General features: G+C 36.0%; 1 protein-coding gene and 1 long non-coding RNA gene across 4 annotated transcripts; one reads left to right on the top strand and one right to left on the bottom strand.

Annotated features, from left to right (window-relative positions):
- The first annotated feature begins 2,257 nt into the window (after positions 1–2,257).
- LOC122278040 lies at positions 2,258–4,765 on the top strand. The gene is made up of 2 exons (XR_006229278.1): positions 2,258–3,470; positions 3,687–4,765. It is a non-coding gene; the product is annotated as an uncharacterized LOC122278040 (long non-coding RNA).
- A 5,538-nt stretch (positions 4,766–10,303) lies between these two features.
- Positions 10,304–21,093, bottom strand: LOC122278024 (protein argonaute 10-like). 3 transcript variants are annotated; one of them, XM_043088083.1, is made up of 22 exons: positions 20,689–21,093; positions 19,097–19,703; positions 18,611–18,819; positions 18,204–18,353; positions 17,973–18,106; positions 17,772–17,881; positions 17,576–17,682; positions 17,193–17,331; positions 16,971–17,087; positions 16,185–16,292; positions 16,026–16,097; positions 15,544–15,666; positions 15,299–15,458; positions 15,062–15,183; positions 14,647–14,784; positions 14,407–14,549; positions 14,236–14,298; positions 12,764–12,827; positions 12,538–12,673; positions 12,358–12,431; positions 11,368–11,494; positions 10,304–10,860 (listed from the first exon to the last, which is right to left on the bottom strand). In XM_043088083.1, exons 2-22 carry the CDS (start codon positions 19,559–19,561, stop codon positions 10,679–10,681), a joined length of 2,943 nt encoding a protein of 980 aa, XP_042944017.1. In that variant the 5' UTR covers positions 19,562–19,703; positions 20,689–21,093; the 3' UTR covers positions 10,304–10,678. The 3 variants fall into 3 exon arrangements, with proteins under 3 accessions (XP_042944017.1, XP_042944034.1, XP_042944025.1); XM_043088100.1 differs by lacking the exon at positions 20,689–21,093 and adding an exon at positions 20,561–20,679; XM_043088091.1 differs by lacking the exon at positions 20,689–21,093 and adding an exon at positions 20,242–20,507.
- Between the last annotated feature and the right edge of the window lie 2,532 nt (positions 21,094–23,625).

The following is a 23,625-nucleotide window of genomic DNA, read 5'->3' as shown; positions in this document are numbered from 1 at the left end:
CATTAGAGCACAGTGCATCCAGTGTTAGCGGTATACTTTACAGTAAAAGGAAAATGATAGGGCCACTGCTGGTGGCTCCGCTGGGGGCCACCGCTGGCTCTATTTTATTTTTTTTTTAATTTTTTCTTTTCCTTAATAATTAAGTAATTTTTTTATAATATTATTATAATTTTTTTATATTTTTTTAAAATGTTTAAAAATATTAAAAAATAATTTAAAAAAAAAAATCAAAAAAATAAAATTTTTTTTTACGTAACGGTGACTCCCAGCGGGAGCCACCAGCGGTGCCTGTAGCACCGTCCTGCAGTAAAATGGGACCATGCTACACGGGTCCTCAAACAAGGACCTGTCTTCCCAATAATGATCTACCCTCTATAGCGTCTTAGGGAGCACACCCTTCCATTAAAGACTCTCTCTCTCTCTCAAAAGTGCTTTCTGCCTCTTGCAGCGGACACAAGGTTAATAAGAAAAAAAAAAAAAGAAAAAAGAAAAAAAAAAAAAAAAGGTGTTTGTAGCAGGTCTGTGAACCCCAGACCCTTGAGAAACCTCACGTGGGAGGTTGCAAGCGTGTTCTTGCGCCTCAACTTGGCATCATGTCAACACTAATCCACGATTTTGTAAAGAGTAATATTACATACAGTCACTTTTGCATACTTCTTGCGCACTCCATTGATATGATTGGTTGGATTAATTTTTTTTTAATACACAACCAATCATATCATTGGAGTGTAAAAAGGAGTCCACAAAAATAACTGCATATAGAATTTTTGTTTTGTAAATGACGTAAATATCATTTTGTCTGTAAAATCTTTTTAAAACAGAATCAAAGTCTAGGAAAAACTTCATACGAAGGGGAAACCTTAAAAGGAATTATTTGTATAATCTTAAATACACAAGTTTCGCTTAAGTTTTTGTAAAAAATTGAACTTGACCTTAAAAATTATAAAAAAAATTATTTTTATTAGTGAGATCTACCCTTTTTTTATTTTTTATTTATAAAGAACTTACATAATTTATCTATTTAAAATTTGTATATAACATTAGTCGACCTTAAAACAGGTCAAAATTACATTTTTCCCCGTACTAGATAAGATAGGATAGCCTTACCAACTTTCACCTCCACAGCCATGGATCCCCATGGCCTACAATACTGCTCGCTCATTAGACATAAAGCAGTCATAGGTTTAATTTAAGTACTTAAACTTCTGTATTAATTTCATTTGCTTGAATTTAGACTAAACATTCAAAGTTAAGGTTAATGGGTTTGTCTTTTATGGAAATTTGAATTTAACACGCGTATAACAAAATAAATAAAGTACTACGTCGACAGTAAGTACGTAGCAAAACATAACAATATTTAAACAATTAACCAAACAAAAGGCATCAATTAAATTGCGATCAGCAAACTGCAGTTACATGGCTAAAAACTAGCCATATAAATCAACATATATAACCATAAGTACTTTTTTTTTTAATGTTAACGTCTGTGTGCGCGCGCGCGCGTGAGAGAGAGAGAGAGAGAGAGAGAGAGAGTAGAAACAAGCACGCATGATACATTTTATAAAAATTTTCTTTATTAATATGAATTATTTCTCTATAATTGTTGTTTATATTTGCAATATTAACATATATAATACTTATATATATGAGGCACATATATAAGAACATTGATATAAGCACCGGAAAATATTAATAGACATTAATTCCAGTACATGAAACGATTGACCCTATGACCTAGCTAGGACAATATTATATATAGAATATGTAAAGCTTTATTAGCTAGTGTCATCTCTGTTCTTTATTGGCCCACATCAGTTCGCATAATGAAGCGTCTTATGATGGTATCGGCATAGTTCAATGAATATATCATCCAAAGGAACATGTTCCAAGGGAGAAAACTTTCGAAGCAGAGAGAGAGAGAGAGAGAGAGAGGAAAAACAATTTTTTTGGAAAAGAAGATTATTCCATATTGCTTTTGAGATCAGCAGGTTAATGAAATCTCAAAAAGGTTAGGCAAATCTCATGAGTCTTAATTAGAATAATAAGCATTATTTTAACATTCCAAAACATCTTATGATTATTTCTACTTCAAAAGCTTTATTCTCGAGAGCGATCGATTTGCCTATTTTAGTTCAATCATCATACCTAGCTAAGTCATGCATAAAATAAAAGGAACCCAGATTTCTAAATTGCAGGAACTTTTCATCAAACTAGCAAGCCACTTTCCTAATTGTCAGTATCAAATGTTAATAAGAACTAGTATACGCAGCTAGCAATTATGGCTAGATGCAGCAGTACTGCCATGTATTCAACAAATGGAAATTCACGAAGAAAAGGCTATACCAATGAGCAAAGAGGAGGAAAAAAAAAAAAAGAGAAGCTTACATGGAATACACATCACATGACCATAAATAATCAGATCGTAGAGAGAGAGAGAGAGAGAGGGATATTGGGCATGATCTTTTCGGTAGACTCAGATTATTTCTCCTTTCTTGATCTTTATGTGTGAACCTTATGCAACACCGAAACCATGCATGCAGAATGGTCCCCTCCTTATATACATCCTTTCTGCTCTGCCTCATGGTTTATGGTTTGATGCAGAATGTTAAGGGTCCCCCACACTCTCAACCCCAGGCCCGCTCTAAAAGATAATTAAATGCTGCTTCAAATATATATAGAAACACTGATCACTAAGCTGTCTGCAAACTGCATGGTGTAATCTTGGCGTGACAATATTCAATTTGCATCACTTGCATGGGGACCACTAATTGCATCGTTTATGTTTGTTTTTAACCTGTAATTTATTCTTCAGTCCCCAAATAATAGCATATTTCCCATTCTTTTCCCTCAAATTCCCATTCCCCTCCTCACTCTTCTATTTATACACCTCTTTATCATCTTCTCCATCAAACCCTAGCAGAACCAGCAGCAGTGGTGCCAAAACAGGTCGATCTCTACCTAATTTCTATAGCTCACCAGTGCACATTTTCTTATCACGTGCTCCACCATCAGTTGAAGCTGCCAGCATGATCTTAACCTTTCTCCTTTGCTGAGGAGCGATCAGATCATGCCGTAGTTTCACCTGTTGTTGGCCGCACCATGCCAGAAACCCTAATCCCTAGAAAAATGTATATATATATAGTGCTCTTCTTGTCCATGATTTGAAATAATCCAGGTTTTCTCGGGGTTTTCCAGTTTCATTAATTGTACAAGTACCTGTACAACCGGTTTGGGTATTGGTTGTTGTGCTTATTTTTTTTATTATGTGAGATTTGCAAGGAAAATGTTTAGTGCTTCTTGTTAGGGTTTTCAGCGACAAAAATTTCCTGGTTGGGTTTGCTAGGGTTTTGACTGACAAGAGTTTCTGCGTCTCCTCCCTCCTAATTAGATGGTTAATTTGTAGACACTCCTAGTGCTTTGGTGATTGAACATGTATAGCTGGATGCCGCGCCAAGCATATGTTATTTCAGGTATATGTTGAGCCGATCATCTCCCGATATATGTATAATCTGTTTCATTTTTTTCCTTTGTCATGATGTGGACACGGTGTTGGCTTATTCTATAGCATTAAATATACAATCCAAGCACTCATATTTGCTAGTTTAGGTGTTTATGAACTCAATATTTACACAGTTTTATAATGTCCCTATCTTATTCTCTGTTGTTGACTTGGGATCAACTCATAGCTGCTAGCTTATCATGAGTCAAGCTAGGGTTCCTATGAAGTGGGTTTTTCTTGCCAGAGAGACAGAGATCTTAAAATCCTGCACCTTTGGAGACTCGGATTTGTTCTTCTCTCAGGTAACTTCGTTAAGGTGTTCCATTTTGAAATCCTATAATTGATTTATCAAAATCCACGGATCCACAGAGAGAGAGAGATTTGATCATGGGTATATAGGTTCTCCGTACAAACTGATTGCTAGATAGCGTCAATCATAATTATACCCATATATCTTTCTATGCTTCTTCAACTTGCATCTTGAGATATAGGGTATATTTGCTATATATCATGACTTATCAGTGGGATGGTAAATTTGTCTCGTATGAAAGATTCTTCTTAGTTAAGCAGCCTCTTATACCGAGCCGATTCCTTGGGATATCTATTCTATTTGGCTCAGGTTTAGATGGTAACACATAACCGTAGTGTGATTTGACAATTTTCCTATTCAGTTCCGGTTTCATGCTCTTTGACAAATATATTTCCCTCAACCTGATCATCATAGAAAATAATAAGAATATATAAGAAGTTGATGATGCTGGTAATGAATAAACCACCACTCATGATTTTAAGTAATGCTTAACATTAGTTTATTTGTTTAGTTTTGTTCTTGCTGGTGCCTAATTTTGGTTTGGAGCTGAATGCAAGTCAATTTTAAATCCAATGTAGATGCGCACGTACACACACTCACACATATGATCAACAGCCATTTGAAGTGCTTTCTCAGTCTGGAGAGCCATATTCTATACATGCATGGGAACAATTTGATTTGAGCTTCAGGCCGTACTATCCCTCTGATCGTCAGTCCTCCAAATGAAAATTATCCTCTAGAAATATTTAAGTTGTTAAGCTAATTAATCAGAAAACTTGCAAATCCATTTGGCTAAGCCAAAGCTCTAAGTCAGTTTTTTGAAGAGAAATTAAAGGTAGCTTTCTAGATTCTATTTTGCTCTGAAACCTGTCGCTATTTTCTTAAGTTATTTGGAAAACATGATTACGACTGATGTAATTTTCTGACTATAGCATGTGAAATCTTTCAGTTTTCCACAAGTTGTTAGTAAATCTTCTCTCTCTCTCTCTCTCTCTCTCTCTCTCTCTCTCTCTCTCTCTCTCTCTCTCTCTCTCTCTCTCCCCCCCACATGTAGTCTGGTTTCTGTGAAGTTTGGTGATTGGACAATGGATATTTTTTTATAAGAATATTCCAACCTGGAAAAGATTTCATGTATCTGCTCATGATGATTTTTCCACTCGTACCAAATGATAAAAGCCTCACGATTGTGACTCTTCCGATTACCCTTTCTTGTGTTTTCATTTGTCAATTATCATTCATGAAGGACGGTAGGTGGGGGATTCATTAGTTGTAGCTCAGGTTTGTCACATACTGGTTGAGAGGATGGACGTCCTTGGAAAAGCTTTTATTGATGTACACTGGAGTTGCAGTGATGACTTGGTTCAGGGGTTGAAAGAGAGTGATCAGTCAAGGAAGTACGTTAAGTTATTTTGTGAGTTTGTTGATCTTAGAAATGTACGCTAATTCTAAACTTGTGGCGAAGTCGGAGATCTAAATTATTGATCATAAACTAGATTCATGCCCATATGTGTCAGCTAGCTAGCTAGTTGTCCTGACTGCATATCTGCACAATTAATGTAGATCGACATCATATGCATGTTATGGCCTTAGATTATAATCTGATTGCATCCAACTGTTTATAGTTACGTAGCCACCCGTGTGGAACGTCGCGATTCATTTTATCTAGGTGGTGATCTATGTCCATTCAAAAGAAAAAAAAAATGCAAGAACATATATTCTTACTTGAAATTCTGTAGATAGCAAGCTTTTGACTGGATCGGACATATCACATGACAAAAGTCTCAGGATCATTAATATTGGAGCTTCTAATTTCTATCGCAATCTTCGAGCGTTGTCGTCAATTTGAAGGATTATCGCGATCAAAGTTGAGGATCACGAGTACTACATGCGGTAGTACTAGCTCTGACTGAAGTCTGATCGATTTATCCAAAGGTTGTAATTATAAAATATCACAACTAATTAGATCAGAGAAATTAAAATCTGCATGAACAAATCATGGAATCTCCAAAATTACAAGAATCAAAGATCTGTCACTATTTTCTTTGTTAAAGTAGCTAGAAATCTATGTTTACTTGAAACTCCCCCAATAAATGTTTTAACCATATGAAATGGATCAGTACTAGTACCGCGGATGATCATATCAACATCGATCTCAAATTAATTAGGAATTAAGATGTGACATGTTTGTGAATTTGATATATGGATCTAAAATTAAATGTATAAACCTGCGTACCATGCATGCGGATAGTTTTTTTGTCTCGTATATATCCTAGCTAGCAGGCATTTTCATTATAAATTATATCATATAGAAAAACCAATTTCTCTTCTTAAAAAATTTAATAGGAGGAGTAAAGTAACTCCTTATAAAGTTCAAGATAAGTTTATTTTTAAACTCTGTGGGACATCTCAATATACTCCCTCACTTGTGGGCTGGTATTACCGATATCATCATTGTAGGTAGGTCACATGAGTTCATCATCGATCGACATAAGTTAGTCTGACTCAGATACCATATAAAAACACTCATTTCTCTTCTTAAAAGATCTAATAAGAGGAATATGACAACTTCTTATATATAAAATTCAAGATTAATTTATTTTTAAACTGTGTAGAATTTCTCAATATATCATAATGAAAATGGGACCTATGGCTTCTAAAATCGCGACACTTTGAAATCTTACACCTGGACGCTCGTACATACACCAAAAAAGACCGGCAAGTGATTGAAATAGCTTGGTCTATTTCACGTACGTACCGGCCATTTGATTGGTTAATATATATGAGAATGTGCTGTGTCTTAATATAGAGAATATTGTGTGACCAAAACATACGTTCATGCATCAACATAAAAGCAGGAATGGATCAGGAATCGTAGAATTTGGTTGGTTTTGCTTAAAGATAAGACCAAGTATTACTACTACTGGGACCGGCCGGAACGTATAAGCTTAGATCATGGCCTGCCCGACGATATACCTAATGTTTAATATTCGTTTGCTTAATATATGAAATGGCGTGGAGAGCAATGCTATATATAGTTTTTAAATGAGAACTGCAATATAGATCTAAGTAATTTTATTTTTAAAATTTTTTAAAATTATAAAAATATCTCTCATAAAATGATATTTGTTTTCATTTAATAAAGAGCCTGCACATGCAGTTTCTAAGTGGGGACTGTAAATAGAATTTTTCTTTTAGAAATGGATCAAGCTAACTAGCAGGCGGAAATCAGAATTGTTCAATTTCAGAAAACTCTCATTCCATCTTAATCATTATAATTTTTTTAAATTTCTATACAAAATAAAATAAATAATTTAATTTATTTTACGTAAAGAGTGGCGGCCTAGCTATACGTAAACTGGACGTCAAAAATTCATTTCTTCATAGCCCAGCTGAACCCTTCAAATGATATTCGAGGTGTATAATTAGTGATATAATATTTCAGGTTTATCCACAAGTTTAATTAATCCATATATAATTAGTAGTTTTGTCGTTGTTGATGATCATAACATATGATCAAGGAATGGGAAAATTTGAATTTTGCTTAAAAAATAACCATGCAGCTTTTACGTACGTAACGTCTTTTGTTTTATAGACTTCATGCATATACATATTATGGCGGAAAATTAGAATTGAAATTAATATATAAGTATAGCTGGACGGACGACGTACGTACGTACCTACGTACAAGCACTTTCTTATTACGTTTAAAACTATATAAAATATGCATATTATATATATAGCTAGTCTCAATTTATCTTTCTGTAGGTAGTGTTTCTATCAATCTATATATAGATCAGTTTATAAATTAATGCTTTATAGATCAGTAGATCAGCTGCCGGCTCTTCAATTAGGCAATTGCCTAAGGCCTTGGTGGAAGAAGTCTCAAAAAAATAATTTAAATATAATTTTTTTAAAATAAATAAATATCTAATTAAAAAAATTAATTAACTTAATGAGAGAACATCAAAAGTAGTAAATATATATTACGTCATTATTAGTTTTAAAAATATCCCACATAATAATTATTTCAGTTACTCTCATTTTAATATACTTCTCTTTTGTCATTATTAATTTAATATATAATGTATAAATTATAAATAGGAAAATTTAATTTTTGGGTGTTCATAAAATTTTTTATATAATCATTTGAAGAGGCAAAGACCCACTTTTTCCCAAATGTATAGGTTAATTATAGAACTTTATTGACAATAATGATTATAATTACTTTTAGGGCTTGTTTGGATCTTAAGAATATTTTAAAATATTTGTGAATAATAGTGAAATAGTTTAGGTTAAGATGTTTTATTGAATTTTGTAAAATGAGAGAAAAAAAAGTTAAAAATTGAATTTTTAATGAGTTAATTAAAAATAAATAAATTTTTATTAATTATGTAAAGCTATTCAAAATTTATTTTGTAGGAAAATCGACCATATATTAAAAGTATTGCAGAGAAATTATCAAAAATATTTTAGAAGATTCAAGTTTATGTAAATCTAGAGAAACTAAAAGAGAAAAAAATATAGTCATTTTAATGTCCTCTCTATTGAAGCAATACAACATGAGAAAAATACTGGATCGTCATCTTAAAATCAAAATTATTTTAAACAGCTTTCATAAAACTATGGGCTATGTTTATTTATAGGACTGTGTTATAGATTTTATTAATATTTTTCTTTTATAATATATCATAATGTGTAATTATTTATCAATTACATAAATATTAGATCGTTAGTTATTTAATTAACCAAAAATTACCTCTTTATTGATAAAAAAATTAATTCTTAACAAAAAAAATTAAATATAAACTAAGTAAATGTGAACGTTGTTTCACCTAGTATATATATATATATACACACACGTGCATACCAGCACAATTAAGCAGCAGGCTGCTGAATTAATTAGAAGCATGGTTTACAGGGTTCATCATGGAAATTCATGAAAACTCCACCTGCATGTATTGATTAGAAACCAAACTAATTAAGGAGATGTTGTGGATTATTCCGGGCAGCCTCATGCAGCTAATCTGTGACCAAATGGTCGATAGATAGATTAATCAGTCCTGGACAATAGCACATTTACAGCACCAACACGCATGTACAGTACCATTCCTTGCCCTACAACTATATCATAGTTGAGTGGACTCTTTCAAACCAAAATTCAATATCTCCATTCTCAGCTATACTTAATTAGGAAGATTATCCTGGTGGATGTTTCCATGTGCCAACAAGTAAATTATGACTGCTAATAATTAAGGGGCGTGGCCCCCAGTGTCTAACCTTGAGAGCCGGGGTTTAACACCCCATTTCCCATCGTTATTTATTTTTTATTTTTTTTAACAAAGTGACCCAAAAGTAACGATGGAAAAGGAGGCGCGGCTGATTCTTGGGGAAATAAAATATGAAAAAATCACTGACAAGGGCAACTTCACCTAATTATTCACAAGCTCTCTTCATTTATATCCTATAATTTTTACTGCACTTATTTTCACTATGTATGCCAGATCATAGGACAAGAAAGGAAGAAACTTCACAGCAATCTTGTACAAGCCCTTTTTTTTTTTTTGGGTTTTTTAAATGTCCTGTTTACGCTTGATCCAACATTTACCTAGGCTGGTACCTGCAGGCACACAGCATGGTTTCCGCTTGGATTGCTATAGTTAGGCTTGCATGAGATGTAAAAAACTGTTACCCTGTGGTATTATGAAGATTGTTTCCCCTAGGCCCCCCCTTTGTACTCTCTAGTTGGTCACTAACAGGGAAAAGAGGACCATGATCTGGAGGAGTAATCAGTAATGACTAGGGTGATAAGGTCCCTTCTCTGTGTTGTAGTTATTGCAGAACAAAGACAGATCACAGTTTTATACCATGAACAATTAGCAACTTACGGGCATTTGAGGCTTTTGAATGAAAAGGTAACTAAAAGAATCACTGCAGCAACTGATCTTTCCTCCTATGCAAAACCTATTACTAAAAGCAAACGTGTCGAGACACCATACAGATTTAAGAGAATTGATACAGGGACAACAGCCTCGATAAGATGGCTTTGTTCCCACAGCCGCGGCATGCATATGGGAAGACTAAAACCCGGTTCATTTTGTTCTAAAAAGAGGACAAGTTGCAGATTATTTCAAGCTCACGAAATCGGCTACATCAGGAAAACATTGTACAAGGTGCCCTCGGCTATTTCTTTTTTGAAAGTTTTTATACTGGGATTTTTTTAGACATTTTTCTAAAGAAATTATCCAAGACTTCAAGCGTTTTAAGATTATTTTATATCTTGGCGTCATGCCCATCAAGCATTTTGACGTAACCACTACAACCTATTGAGACCGAAAAATAAAATTAAAAAAGTCCAGTTCTCGAGTTTCTCCACCTTTCTTCCGTCCGTGAATTCTCCCGTAACTTCAGCATTTTCCTTCCTTATTTTACCATGGCGAATCCCTCTTTAAACTGTAAGTAGTGGTTGTAACATCATTTTCTCTTTCCCACAATCATTGCCACGGTAAATGCGAGATTCAATTAAAAAACTGTAAGCGAGTATGTGGGAAAATTTTGATACATATAGATTGAATTGAAATAGCTATACATGGCCCAGTTTGGGATTCTTCACATCATCGGTGGACAATGCTGAACAAGACCTGTTATCTATAATGGGTGTACTTCCCATGTTTTCTAGTTTTGTACCAAGTATGAAGCATAAACTCAAGCTCCACTGCTAAATTCACAGGTCCGCATTCGAAGGAACTTCTAACCAGGCCTGGATCAAGTCAAACATGCACTAAGTGGATATACAGGAGAAGGAAATACTGATTCACGATTGCTGTTATCTCCCGGCTATCGCTTGGCCACCATCAGCCCTCCCCTGCTCTCTAACAGTAAAACATTACTCTTTTGACATTCTCCTTCAGGGCCGGCAATGGTCGAACACCAGACTCTCCAGGTGCTCGCATTCCCTTGGCACCCCCACCTGTCGAGCCATTCTCCTGCATCTCTGGTTCCATGTAGAATCGAGCACGAAAAGCAGCTAAATGTGCATAATGCGCCGGAGGAACTGCACAAAGCAACAAATTCAATTACTTCAATTACAACTCTATTTTACAGTTGGCAGTAAGGATCTAATCTTTTCCCTTATTCTTCACCCATCCCATTGTGTCATGTAAGCTAAAATTATAGGTCTGGTGCTTGAATGTACGATGATCTTCACAGGCACTTGTCTTCTTTGAAATTATAGCTCCACGGTAAGGTTTATAATGAGTCTCTCCAATCTTCTCTATCTTCCTGCTATGAGCCTATATTAACGAGTTAAACTTATCTGTATATACATTCCTTGATCACTTCAATTTTTGAGCCCACTACTGCAATTTTGCTTAAGTGGCGAGTTAGTCTTCAAAATTATCTGTCATCCTACCAAAGAGGAGAGAGGGGCCCAGGCCCCGGGGGAGGGTCGGGGGGATTGGTAGTGAATCCATCACACCCTTCTATGGGAATGCCTTTTTTAAGGAGTCAGCGGTGGTGGCAAATATATGTCAAAAACAGTGGAAGGAACAACATTGCTTACCAACAGAGACAGATCGTGTACATCTTGCATAAGTATAACAGAGATTGTTTGTCAATGACTGGATTCCATCTGCCGTAAAATTGTTCTCATCCCATAAAACATGGTAGTGAGCTGGCCGACTTGTCCCCTATCACATAAAAAAATTGAATTTGTTAGTCAAAATTTTAGTCTATTATGTACCGAAGTCAATTCACAAGAATCAACTGGCTGACTTGTCCGTTACTAGTACATGGTGTGTTGCTAAATTTATCCACTGCTTTTTAGGGTAGAGATCATCTCCTACCAATGTGTTTAAGACCTTATCCAAGATATGGTTCTTCAAAGTTTCAGACAGAAAAGTTACGGCTCCAAAAACTTCCTATATGAATGATAGTTAAGCAAAGAAATAGGATGGTATCCACTTATTTGCCCCCAAGAAAAAAAAGGATGGTGCCCAATTATGCAATTACTTTTTCTTCCTCCTTGTCAGTATCTTTTTCCTAGCATGTCTACCACCCCAATTGGGACCCAAGTATGACAGTTTGGAGAAGGTAGACTGCTATTTTGGGGCCCAACAACTGAAGGATAGTTGTAGCAGTAGTAACAGATCTATCAAGTGGTCAGGAAAAACCTATGCTATTGTATCAATCCCAACAAACAAAAGGTTTGATAAGTTCTACCTATGCTATTGCATCAATCCCAACAAACAAAAGGTTTTATAAGTTTCCTCTTTTGATGTTTGCTATACATCACTATTCATCACTTCTCTAGTTCCGTAACACACTTCAGAATTGTAAATCCTTTTTTTTTTTTTTTATATCCTTGGGTGTTCGGGCCAGCTTATGTACACCTCGACTAATCTCATGGGGCCCTGAAGTTAACGGCCAGGTAAACCTCTAGTGGCTTTGAGGGGACTCGAACTAGTGACCATTGGGGAGCAAACCCAAGTCCTAACCAATTGAGCTACCCCTCAAAATTGTAAATCCTCCCCAACCAAATACAATGTTTTACCTGAATACCAGCATGGCTGCAGAGATAAAAATCAAACTCTGTTGGATGACAAATTTTAGAATCAACCACAGTGCCTGAGAAAACAGATCAAATGTCATTACAAAATCGAAGGTATCCATTTGTGCATACGAATGCAAATCAAGAAAGATTTTTATGTTCTCTCTGAAAATTAAACCTCACCAGGCAAAATGTTCCCACTCTTGTCCATGCTGCTCCTGTCCCTATGGTTGTTAGCAAACAATCGAGTGTGATGTCGTTTTTGTACCACAATAAAAGTCACCGGTGGTTGATAGTTTGGTTCTAGAGAAGCACAAGCCTGTGAAGTGATTGCAAAAGAATCGAGCGTGTTATATTTTTTTTTTTCTAAATCATTCATCACTGTAAAAAATAGACTTCAGTTTCTCACCTTCCGGATGGCGTCTAGCTCATAAAGCAGAACTTGATAAAACTGCCCTTCACTTACACCATCCCTGTTCGAATTAATTTATGGATCATGAGGGAAAGTGCAAGTATACATATTTACAATGTGTTTACTAAACATAATCAATGCATGTAACTCTATATACACTTTCTTATACGTGCAGATCATCTAAACTTGAATCAAAGCATGAAAAAAGGCAAAGGTAATCCATTTAGATATATAATTTAATAAATTTCCATTGATGCTCAGCACTTTCTGAAGATAAGTATTTTATGCCGTACAAGAGCCTTGCTTAACTCCCGGGCTCCAAAAAATTCAATCAAATTTTACACTTTCTTTTTCTTCTTCACCTCATCGGATACGAGAAAGTGCACATATGCATCATAAATGCACTAGTGGATATATTATTTCTTTTGACAAAAGAAGGGCCTACTTCTCTTGCATAGACACTCAATAGTCTCTCAATCACAATGCTACAACCAGCTACCTTCCAGGACATGTGCCAAAAGTGTCAGTATCATCGAGTAATTGAATCTTGCCAGCACAATCAAACTGGACACATGATTGATCCACATAGCAAACGTGTATAAATGAATCTGCATGCTCAGATGCTTTGGGCCATACAGCACAAATTTCTTAGATTATATTTGCCACATGGGCTTTGCAATAGAATTCTGATATGCTGCACTGAAAGTTTCCAAGAAAATAAAAGATATTCTTCAAACTTTGCACTTCATTTTTTATAAGCCTCATTTTGCAGTCAACGCTGAGGATAACTTTCATAACCAGTTTAAAGTAAACCAGACAAGCATCACTTTCAAATTTTGAGGTCGATTCATAAATATATATATATATATATATTTTTATAGGTAAAAGTTTATTCATAATTTAAGAACATTCCTTTTTGTCCTTTAAATTCAGTAGCCAAGATGGCAAAAGTTTTGAACTTGGGGTACTCAAGAATATATATATATATATAAATGCTTAATAAATTCTCAATAAAGCAGTGGCCACTGAAGATTTTGTGATTGCTTGTTAGTAATGATGTCAACACGGTATGAAGAAAAAGAGATTTGTGGCTTCAAAAGTTCTAATTTCTTCAAATAAAGAACATCACTTCAATCTTTAGCATAATAAAAAGTAACTTCAAAGTCCGGATTTTTAAATGCATATACTAATAATAAATTGCCTCAGTAATTTAGTAATCATTAATTTCGGTTAGAAGACTGGATCACCCACAAATTGTGCTGTACCAGCCTTCAAAAGGTTTGTGAATGATGTACCCATCTAAGTTATATTTCAACATGAACTATTACACTTCAAGGGAGCTAGCTGTTGGTAACTAGCAAATGCGGTGTCAAATTGTGCAATGTCATAAATGCTCACGATGCTAGAAAGAGAACAGGGTTCTGTTACAAGCAGGTAATATAAAACATGCACTAGACTAGAATGGTGACCTGTAAAATATAATCCTTAGTGGCTTCTGCCCAGTCGCCTTCCTAAAAGAAACAAGGAGATCCCTGCATGAAAGAGGATCAATACATACATGAAATGCAGACCTAAAACAGATGACCAAGAAAGAAACCAAGATAAGATAAGTCCAGCCTAAGAGATGAAGAGTTCCATACCTGATCATGCCACCACTAACCGTGCCACGAACAGGATCGTGCCATGTTTTGTACAAGTCCTGTATGAGTTCCTGTCTGTGAGCTTGAGCACAAACTAATCCAGCATATTTTGTAACTTCAGGCCAGTCCTGGGAAGCTACTACCTACAGTTGGACCAAAATCTATTAGCAACCGAAGTCTGAATAATCCATCAAGTGAAAAGAAGCTTCTATGAAACATAAATCGTTTAGGAAATCGTACAGCAGCTATTGAGGGACTGGAGTCTTCTCCATTTTCTGGATGTGTCACATCAGCTCCAAATATTATTGTCGGTATGTCACTCACTAGTGGTATTCTACAGCTGATAGCATCTAGAAGAACGGTGTTTCTACCACCCATCTGTGCACCGCCAATGGGAAAAAAAATCAGGTTCCAGTTATCATGAACCAAGAGTTTTCAGGAAAGTGGAGAATTATTCAGATATTAGTGCAGGCATAGTGATTCGTGAACATGCCAAACCAACCACCCCCTGGGGTATCAAATTCAAGAATATTAAAGTAAAAATATGATTAGGAGGCTTGCCTAAAGAACAAGAAATTCATTACTCAAATATTCAGAGAATTTTGTCAACATCGATGATGAATGCAACAGATAAAAAAAGCAAGTAAGGTCAAACCTTAACATTGATCTTCAGAGACACATTAGCCAAGTACTGCTTGGTGATCTTGAAAACATACTTTGTGAGACAGCATTGCGATATTAAGCCAAGATCAGTTTCACATATTCGTTTGAGATCACCTGAAAAAGGAATCATATTAAACAACCACATTTAAGATTTTTGTTCAATTCAAGCAGGTTAAGCTCATCCCACTTTCTTTGGCCACAACCACTAAATCTCCAACACAAGGCATACCATACAAAGACCCATTGTTGTCAGGCAAAATAGCTAACAGAAGCTCTAATTCTTTTCCTTTCATCTTGTTCATGGCTGCATGATAAACATGCTTCAAGGCTTTCTCCACTTGTTCAGGCCTTGCATTGTAGATTGGAATAACGGGCTCTAGATTAAATTCCTAGAAAACATGAAAGAATTAAAGCTCTGCTTCAATAAAAACGTTTGATTGTGAAACATGCAGAATGAAACAGATAGAAGGCTACCATGCCAGATACTTGACACATCTGGGCAAGTTCATTACAAAACCCACGAGCAACACTTTCCTGCACACTCCGTGAGAAATTTATACATGCCCAGCGGGTTACAGTCATCCCATTGATCATTTTCTGCATTATGTGAGGAGCAGGAAACCAAGATATCAGTGGCAGAATCTCTAAAGGAAATATAAGTAAACTCTGTGACAATCATAAACCCCTAGCATTGGAACAAAGAGATTAAGAAAAAAAATTGAACGTCAAAACCTACATCGAAGAAGAGACATAACAACAATGTGTAATTCTTTCACCTTCCTACACAATTGACTGACTTGGGAATTTAACAAATAATTCACGTTAGTTCGTTTACAAAAACTGAGAGAATGGATCGCTTCAAGTTTTAGAACACTTCAATTAAAGTCTCCTAGTTGCTTCTGACAAAACATTTGATAACATTTACAGGAAACAAGGGAAATGCACAACAATTATACCTTGTTCATCATGTTCCACTGACCAACTTGTGGCAAACAGTCCTTTTCTTTTCCAGCTTCATGATACTTCAGCTGCAATTTAGAGTGTCATGAGAACAGTTAATATAATACCAACTGCTTTTCTGAAACATAATTATCGTACTAGGAGGAGCACATTACCCAAGGAGCAGGAAGAATTCGTGCCTCCACAGAAGCTAGCTTTTCACTGATTTTGATCCCAAACTCCTTTGCATAAGGGTCTTGATTGTACGCATTGTGTTGAACTGTCTGCTTGAGGACAATAAAATGTTATCTGCATAAACTAATCCAATACCCAACAACACCAGATAGGTCATACATAATTCCTATTTACAGAGCTTGCATTATCCCAACACGCTCTTGTTAAAACGCATGCAACAAAATTTGAGGCTCTTTCAATGTCTCATGCTGTTGTGTTGATATTCCAATTACTCCAATCACAGCTATTTTATACATGTTTTATATGAATGAAATTAGGCAAAACTGCTATAAATATTGGACCTCTATGCAGAAAAACACAGCCTTCCAGCAGAGGTTAGGAGTTGGTTAACTTGGAATTAATCAGAATATCTGACACCTATTCTCAAGAACACCCCCCCCCCCCCCTTTTTTTCCCCAAAGTAGGTATATAAAATGTTGGTTGGTTTTTCCCCTGGAATCGAGGAATTTTAAATGCTTTGATTATTTGTTAAGAAATAAAAAGGACATTTAAAATTTTCACGCTTTTACAATTGGCTGAGGGTTGAATGAAGGATATAAGATTTCAAAGTATCTTCCTTTTCTGGGATCTCATAATCTAGTGAACGGAAAGCATCTATGCTGCTATACTTTGCATGAATCCCAGTCCACAACTCTTATCTTGTAAAGCTTGCAAATGACTTGACAGAGTAATTTGTGGAATAAACAATATTAGAATGTCACAAGTACCTGCAAAATGTCATTTTCCCGATCTCTAGGTCTTTGGCAGGTAACTTTTAGGAAAGCAGTAATTTGCCTCTCATTCAGTCTTTTTGTATATAGTTGACCCCCAACAATTTTGCAGGCCTGCTCATCAAAAGCATGAAGATTTCATGCAGGAATTGTGCAAAACAAAAACTGAAATAAAATCAAGTAGGAGGTAGGGAAAACTTTATTAACAACTACCCATACCTCCATAGGCAAATAATTAGCCTTCTTTTGGTTTCCTACTTGAAGGCAAGGAAGGTGTGCATGTTGAATGGTGAAGCCGTACATCTCTTGGAAATATTCAACAACTGACTTCATGGTTGAGTTGTCATCAACAGGAAACCTGAACAAATATACCTTCATTAGCCAAAATATGAACAGAATTATCACGAATTAAAGAGGGAATGGACAAGAATAGGTTTGCTTGTTTCTTTTTGGAAATACTGCTAAGCTCTTTATATTCAACCTCCATTTTTTTGAAGATGCAAGATCTGTCACTAACTTAACAGCTTGTCAACTTCTTTTTTGATCGATAAAGCTTGTCAACTTTGAAGAGCAATTACAAACAAATAAAAATTTAAACTCACACTAGTTCTCTAGTAGGTTGAGCTGTCAATCCCGAAACTCGGTACTTCCTTCGTACAGTTCCTCTGTGGGTTACTTCAACTTTCACTCCTCTTAGGGCCTTCTTAATCTGGTAAACGTTTCAACTCAGACATTCTAATCAAATGAAATACTAGGAAAAGAAAAACCTGACCACATCACCAATATACAGAAGAGTACCTTTACACGGTCAGAATCAGACAATGGTCTTGACAAAACATCTTTGCCAAGAAGCTGGGCAACAAATTCTATTACTGGAAGAGGCTCGATAAATGCAGCTGAAGCCATGTCTGTCGAATGTGATAATTGAGTTAATAAAAGTGGGAGGGACTGTTTAAGAAAGATCTTAAGCAATGTCCCTTGGAAAATTCATAGAATTACCAATGTTCAGAGACAGGCCCATCTGGGTAGGCCTTATACTCTGGTAAAATCCACACCATGACTCTAAACCATCACCAAGGCGTTGCGGCCTTCTAATATCTGGTGAAAAGAAGGATCTCCCTATGGGGCAGTACCTTTACAAAATGCAGCTTTGTAAGATACAAGAACCAGTTGTACGAGGGTCATTGACCACATAAAACTCGAAATTATATAACCATTGAGAATCGGTACCTCTTCGTTGAAAGTTCCCTTAATACAATGTCAAGAATTTGAAGTGCTTCCTGTGGAGCGTCAGCACGCTTACCAGCTAGAAACTGACCCAAATGATGCATGTTGGCACGTGCAACGAACTTAATCACCACTTCATATTCTCTTTCCCGTCTGGAAATTTTTTTATAGGCCAGATTAAGTTACTTCCAAGGGTATATAACAAAAAAGAAAAAAAAAAAAACTCCAAAGCAAAGTTCATCAAAGATCAAAAGTCACCATCCAAATTTTTTTATTTATTTTACATTTTCCGTTGCTTTTTAATATCTTCAATTTTATAAAGACGACCAAGATGTCACAAGGAAGAGGAAAAAGAAAAGATTAGAGAGAAATAAAATAGGAACAGAATAGCACAGGCAATAAAACCTTACTTGGGACCTTTGATTCCATCCTCCTCATCTACGAGCTTAATTTTGAACTCCTTCCAAGTAAAGGGAAGCTCCCCAGCTGTGTACAAACTCTTTCTGCCATCATAAGCGGGTAGTCTCGCTCCTAAGTCAGTTTCCCTGTACAATCTCACCAGTTCTTCCATGATAGCTCTGTTCAGAGCTCTTGATGATACTTCAGGAGTTATGGTCACCTGCATGAGGTAGGACAACAGATGATAAAAAGGCAAACAAACAATAACAACAAAATGGAAGGCCATTTAAAACTGAAAAATGACATTAGAAGAGGACAGTGCCGAAAACAGAAACCTAATCGATTTCATCTGTAATGTAACAGCAAGCATATGGATAAAGTACACCATAAACTTATTGAATGTCAGATTCTATGGGCCCAATTGCCGCGATTCAATTTGTTCAATAATATATTAAGAGATATGTTTAACATTAAACCCACTAAAGCAAAGAGCTTACATCATACTGGTTCAAGTCCTTCTCCGGTAACTCGGCAAAGAAATGGTTGGCCTTTACGATACACTTTGTCCCGACTTGCCCAAAACCAGGCCTAGGGGCAAAACTCAAAGACTTGCTTGAAGCAGGAAAACTCATCTCCATTCCACTCAAGTTGCCACCATTTTCCACTGAACCATTCGGAGTACTTGCTACAAGAGCTCCGGCCGGATTTTCTGAGACCGGCTTAGGAGCCACGGTGCAGTGCCGGGAACTCGGACGCATACAAACATCACCTTGATCAACCTTTCGTCCACCTCTACCCCTTCTTCTTCCTTTGTTTTTTGTGTTGTGGGATTCTTGGGGTGGGGGACCTTTACCATTTGGGGCAGTTTTGGGCGCCTTCTGCACTTGGTTCATGAAGTTCTGCAAGTGGGTTTTGATCACAAGGTGCTGCTCTGAGCTCTCTTTCATCTGCCTAGTAGGCATGCCGGTTTCGCTAATTTTGCAGGCTGAAACTGTATACAAAAGCACGAATACTAGTTGAAAAGATAGAAGCTTCACTAAATGCTACCCAGGCTTTTCTTTCCCTTCTAGTCTTTACTATCTCACAGATTCAAGACTATTTCTCCTGAAAAAAAAAAAAAAAAAAAAAAAAAAAAAAAAAATCCATGAAAGAGAGGGGGGGGGAATGCCGGTCAGCGAGATAACAGAGATTGAAGACGAGTAAACAAATGGAGATAAAGATGAGAAATGCTTCATGCTTTTGTCCACAGAGTGAATGTATCTACAATGTCCAATCTTCGTTGAAGATTACGAGCATTACTATTCTTTTGCAAACCATCCACATATGCTTCAGGCAGTAGATTGACCCCGAGAAAATACACAGAAACAAATAAGAGCCAAACCCCAATAAACAAATTGTTACAGTTTCTGTCTAACTAGTAATAGAAGAACGTTGGGTCAAGAAGGCAGAGATATAGCTCAAACACACCCAAATAAAAAGATGGTTTGTTTAAGATATATTTCTTAGTCTTTGACTCAAAACCTCAGAGGCCGTCAATAAGAAAGGAAAACATAGATGATAGAACCCGAAACCCCAACAAAATTTGCGGCCTATAAACGAAAATTATAAATGCAAGGATAACCAACCAGACCGCAGAACAAACCTTCTTCAGAGGCTTCTATTAGCAAACCAATGAACAGGACGACAAAGGGCATAGAATAAATAAAATACAGTTAGACAAATAGAGCCCCTACAAACCGCAATAGCCAGAAGACAAAACCATTAGCTTAGGTTTGTCCCTGGCCTACCCGAAACCGAAAATCATATAGAAGTTGAATAAGCCCAGACAGATAAAAATATTAACAAAAACCGGGTGACTGTTGTAGTCTTGTAGATGGAGAATAGAGACACCCGGAAGAAAACAAAAATTAAGAACATATACAGAGAGAAGGAATAAACATTGAAAAGAGCAGTTTAATCACCATATGTAGGATGCCCAAAATTAATGCTGTAGAGGAAATGCACCCCCTTTAAATACAATCGAAAAAAATGAAGACTAACGAACTAAACACCTCACTCGGTACTTTGAAAAAAAAAAAAAAAAACCCACCTCGCGCGATCGGTGACCATGGGAAGGAAGGAGAGCTAAGACAAGTCACTTTGCACTTTAATTAACCTATAACAAGGAGGGAAGCGAAAGCCGGGGACTTTAGAAGTATGGCTGGGTGGCAAAGAACGTGAAGGGCGATTAAAAGGGCAACCTAAAGCTGACTACATATAAAAGACGGGTTTTGGTGGAGGATTCAGATACCAAAGAGATAGAGAGAGAAAGAAGATGATGATGATGATGATAAATGAATCTTTATACACGCATGCAAGCGCTTTTGGTGTTTTCTTTATCACGTGTAAAAGGCTTGTGATGAATGGGTACTGAGGACCCTCCCCCGCCCCTTGCTTTTAAAATTAATCACCTTCTCTCTCAGTTTGTTCCGGTTCTGGACAGGTCGCGCAGCCTCGGTGCTAGTCGAGGATGTACATGAACATATACTATATGTATTAAAAAACAATATATAATATATATATATATATATATATAATGAGAGGGGGAGGGAGGGATAGAGGACCAGAGGAAAGTGGTGAATATGAGGGAGTACAAAAGAGTTTCCGTGGATTGTAATAGCAATCATACACAGAAGAAGAATAATCCGAACTTGCAGTCTCCCTCTCTTGCAGACTTGTCCACGTCCTCTCTCTGTCTAGTCCCCCATACAGAGTATTGTGTAATATCTGCCTGCCCTCTCAAAGCCCAAACTCTCTTTTCCTTCCTTTTATTTTCTTGTGTTTTTTCTCTCCCTGCTGGCCTGCCATCAGGTAAGTGCCTTGGTAAACCTTGAACGGTCGATTCAGGGATAAGATTTGGGGGTCCACTCTCCTCTATGTGGCTTTTTTATCTGCTTTTTGGACCCTTTGTCTTGATTCGGTACACCATATTCAGCTGCTCCACAACTTGGAACCGCCAGATCAAGTAGTTTCATGCCCAGATGGTATATTCTTTACATTTGTGAAGGTCATTTCGTTGAGGAAATTTTTATTTACGAGTTGAGAATCTCCACGACGCTAGCATGTCAGTTTAATTAAAAAAAAAATTAAATATAAGTCTTTATTGCAATTCAGTTTTTATTATATTAATAGTGCGCCTTTACATTGTCAAACGCTTAACTTAAAAATAGAATGACTTAGGTTTTATTTGATCATTGAGATTTTTTAAATAAAAATTTTAAGTTTTAAAATTAAATATTAAAATATTATATTTTAATATTATTATTATTTTAAAATTTAAAAAATTAAGAAAATGTTAAATTATTTATTATATTTTATATGGAGATTTAAAAAGTTAGAATAATGAGATGATAATTTTGTATTTGAGATAAAAAATCCCAATAGCCAAACTGAATCTTAATTTTTAAAAATTCAAATAAAATATTTCCATTTAATTCGCGTGATTTAGCACTTTTGAGTCCTAAAATCCTAGTTTTAAATTAAAAACTTTTGTATTTGAGACTTAATTTTTAAAAAAATGATATTTGTAATTTTATAATATACAAGTCTTGTGCTTTGTCTTAAAAAAATAGATAAATTTAAAATACACATAAAAAAATATTAATAATGAGTTTTACCTTTTATCAAATAGAATAACACTTTTAGATTTACACACCTTATAATTATTTCAAATGTGATAAAAATGCCATATTTTATATATTAGGATGAGAGTACGATGAGAGTGTAGTTTGTAATATTATTTGTGAAATAAAATTAAAAATATTTGCAAATATAATAAAAGTACGATCGAAATAAATGGTTAATTTAATATTTTAAGAAATATAGTATAAAACTATTTTAAATGTCGATAATTAACAAAATTCAAAGGATGAAGATGTTGGAATGGTTATGGACCATGATGGTTTCATAATTGTCTTTTTTGCTTTGCAACGTTATGATGGGTATAATTATAGGTAAAAGGGCAAAAGGGAGGTGAAGAGTCTATGATGACATTCCAGACTTGAAGCGAAATGGGTCTTTATGGTTGTAGCTTGACTGGATTTTATAAGATCCCACTCATTCTACTTTGGACGCTTGTCAATGCTGCCTGGAGTGCATTACGAATTATTACTACTTGACCCCAGTGGAGTTGACAGATAGTTTGAGAGCCTTGGATCTTTAGATCCTAGAGAAGCTACAGTGTTAACAGCTTGAAATCACCGTTGGATTACTTGGAGAGAGACAAAAAAAAAAAAAAAAGGTTATGAGGTATTGAAATTATAAAACTCGAGTTACCCACGTTTGAGTGACCAGGATGTGACCATATCCATGACGAGGAGGGAAGACACAGAGGTTGTGGGTCATTGAATATGAAAAGACAGGGACCACTTTGATTTCGAGGGCTAGGAATCATAGGGCAAGAGGAATGGAACAGAATAGAATCAACAGAATATCTTGTGATGAGAAAAATATGGTCCAAAAGCAGAACATAAATGAGGACTTACCTAATTGTTGGGCAGTTTGGGGACGCATGCACTCCAATGTTCCATGATATAATTAATGCACCAAATCATGACTCCCAACTAAGAAGGAGAAAATTTAAAAAAAAAAAAAAATGAGAGAATTTTTTTTTTTGGGGGTGTGTTGGGGGGCATGGGCTTGTTTTATTGGGGCATAAGTTGGCTTGGATTTTTCCTAGTTTGATCGGAAAAGTAGCAATAGATTAGAGACAACTTTGCATATGGTAAATTAAAATACGTACATGCTTCCTCTGTTTTGGTTGTGGACAAGGGAAAGGTATATTTGAGAGTAGAGTAGTGGCGTTGGGGGAGTTTCCCAAGTGAGAAGAGTGAGAGTGTGTGTGGTGGTGGGGTCCAATCTCCACAAATTAGAACAACAAACCCCCCCCCCCCCCCCCCAACATGGCACATTTTGCACTGCTCTATTGCTGCCTATGATTCCACCCATCTCAATATTGGGTGCTTTGATGGGTACATTTTTTTTTTTA

The sequence above is a fragment of the Carya illinoinensis genome, chromosome 1 (genome assembly GCF_018687715.1).
Source record: "Carya illinoinensis cultivar Pawnee chromosome 1, C.illinoinensisPawnee_v1, whole genome shotgun sequence".
NCBI classification, from domain to species: domain Eukaryota; kingdom Viridiplantae; phylum Streptophyta; class Magnoliopsida; order Fagales; family Juglandaceae; genus Carya; species Carya illinoinensis.
The sequence above is the reverse complement of the archived record's forward strand: the minus strand, read 5'-3'. Positions and strand labels throughout refer to the sequence as shown.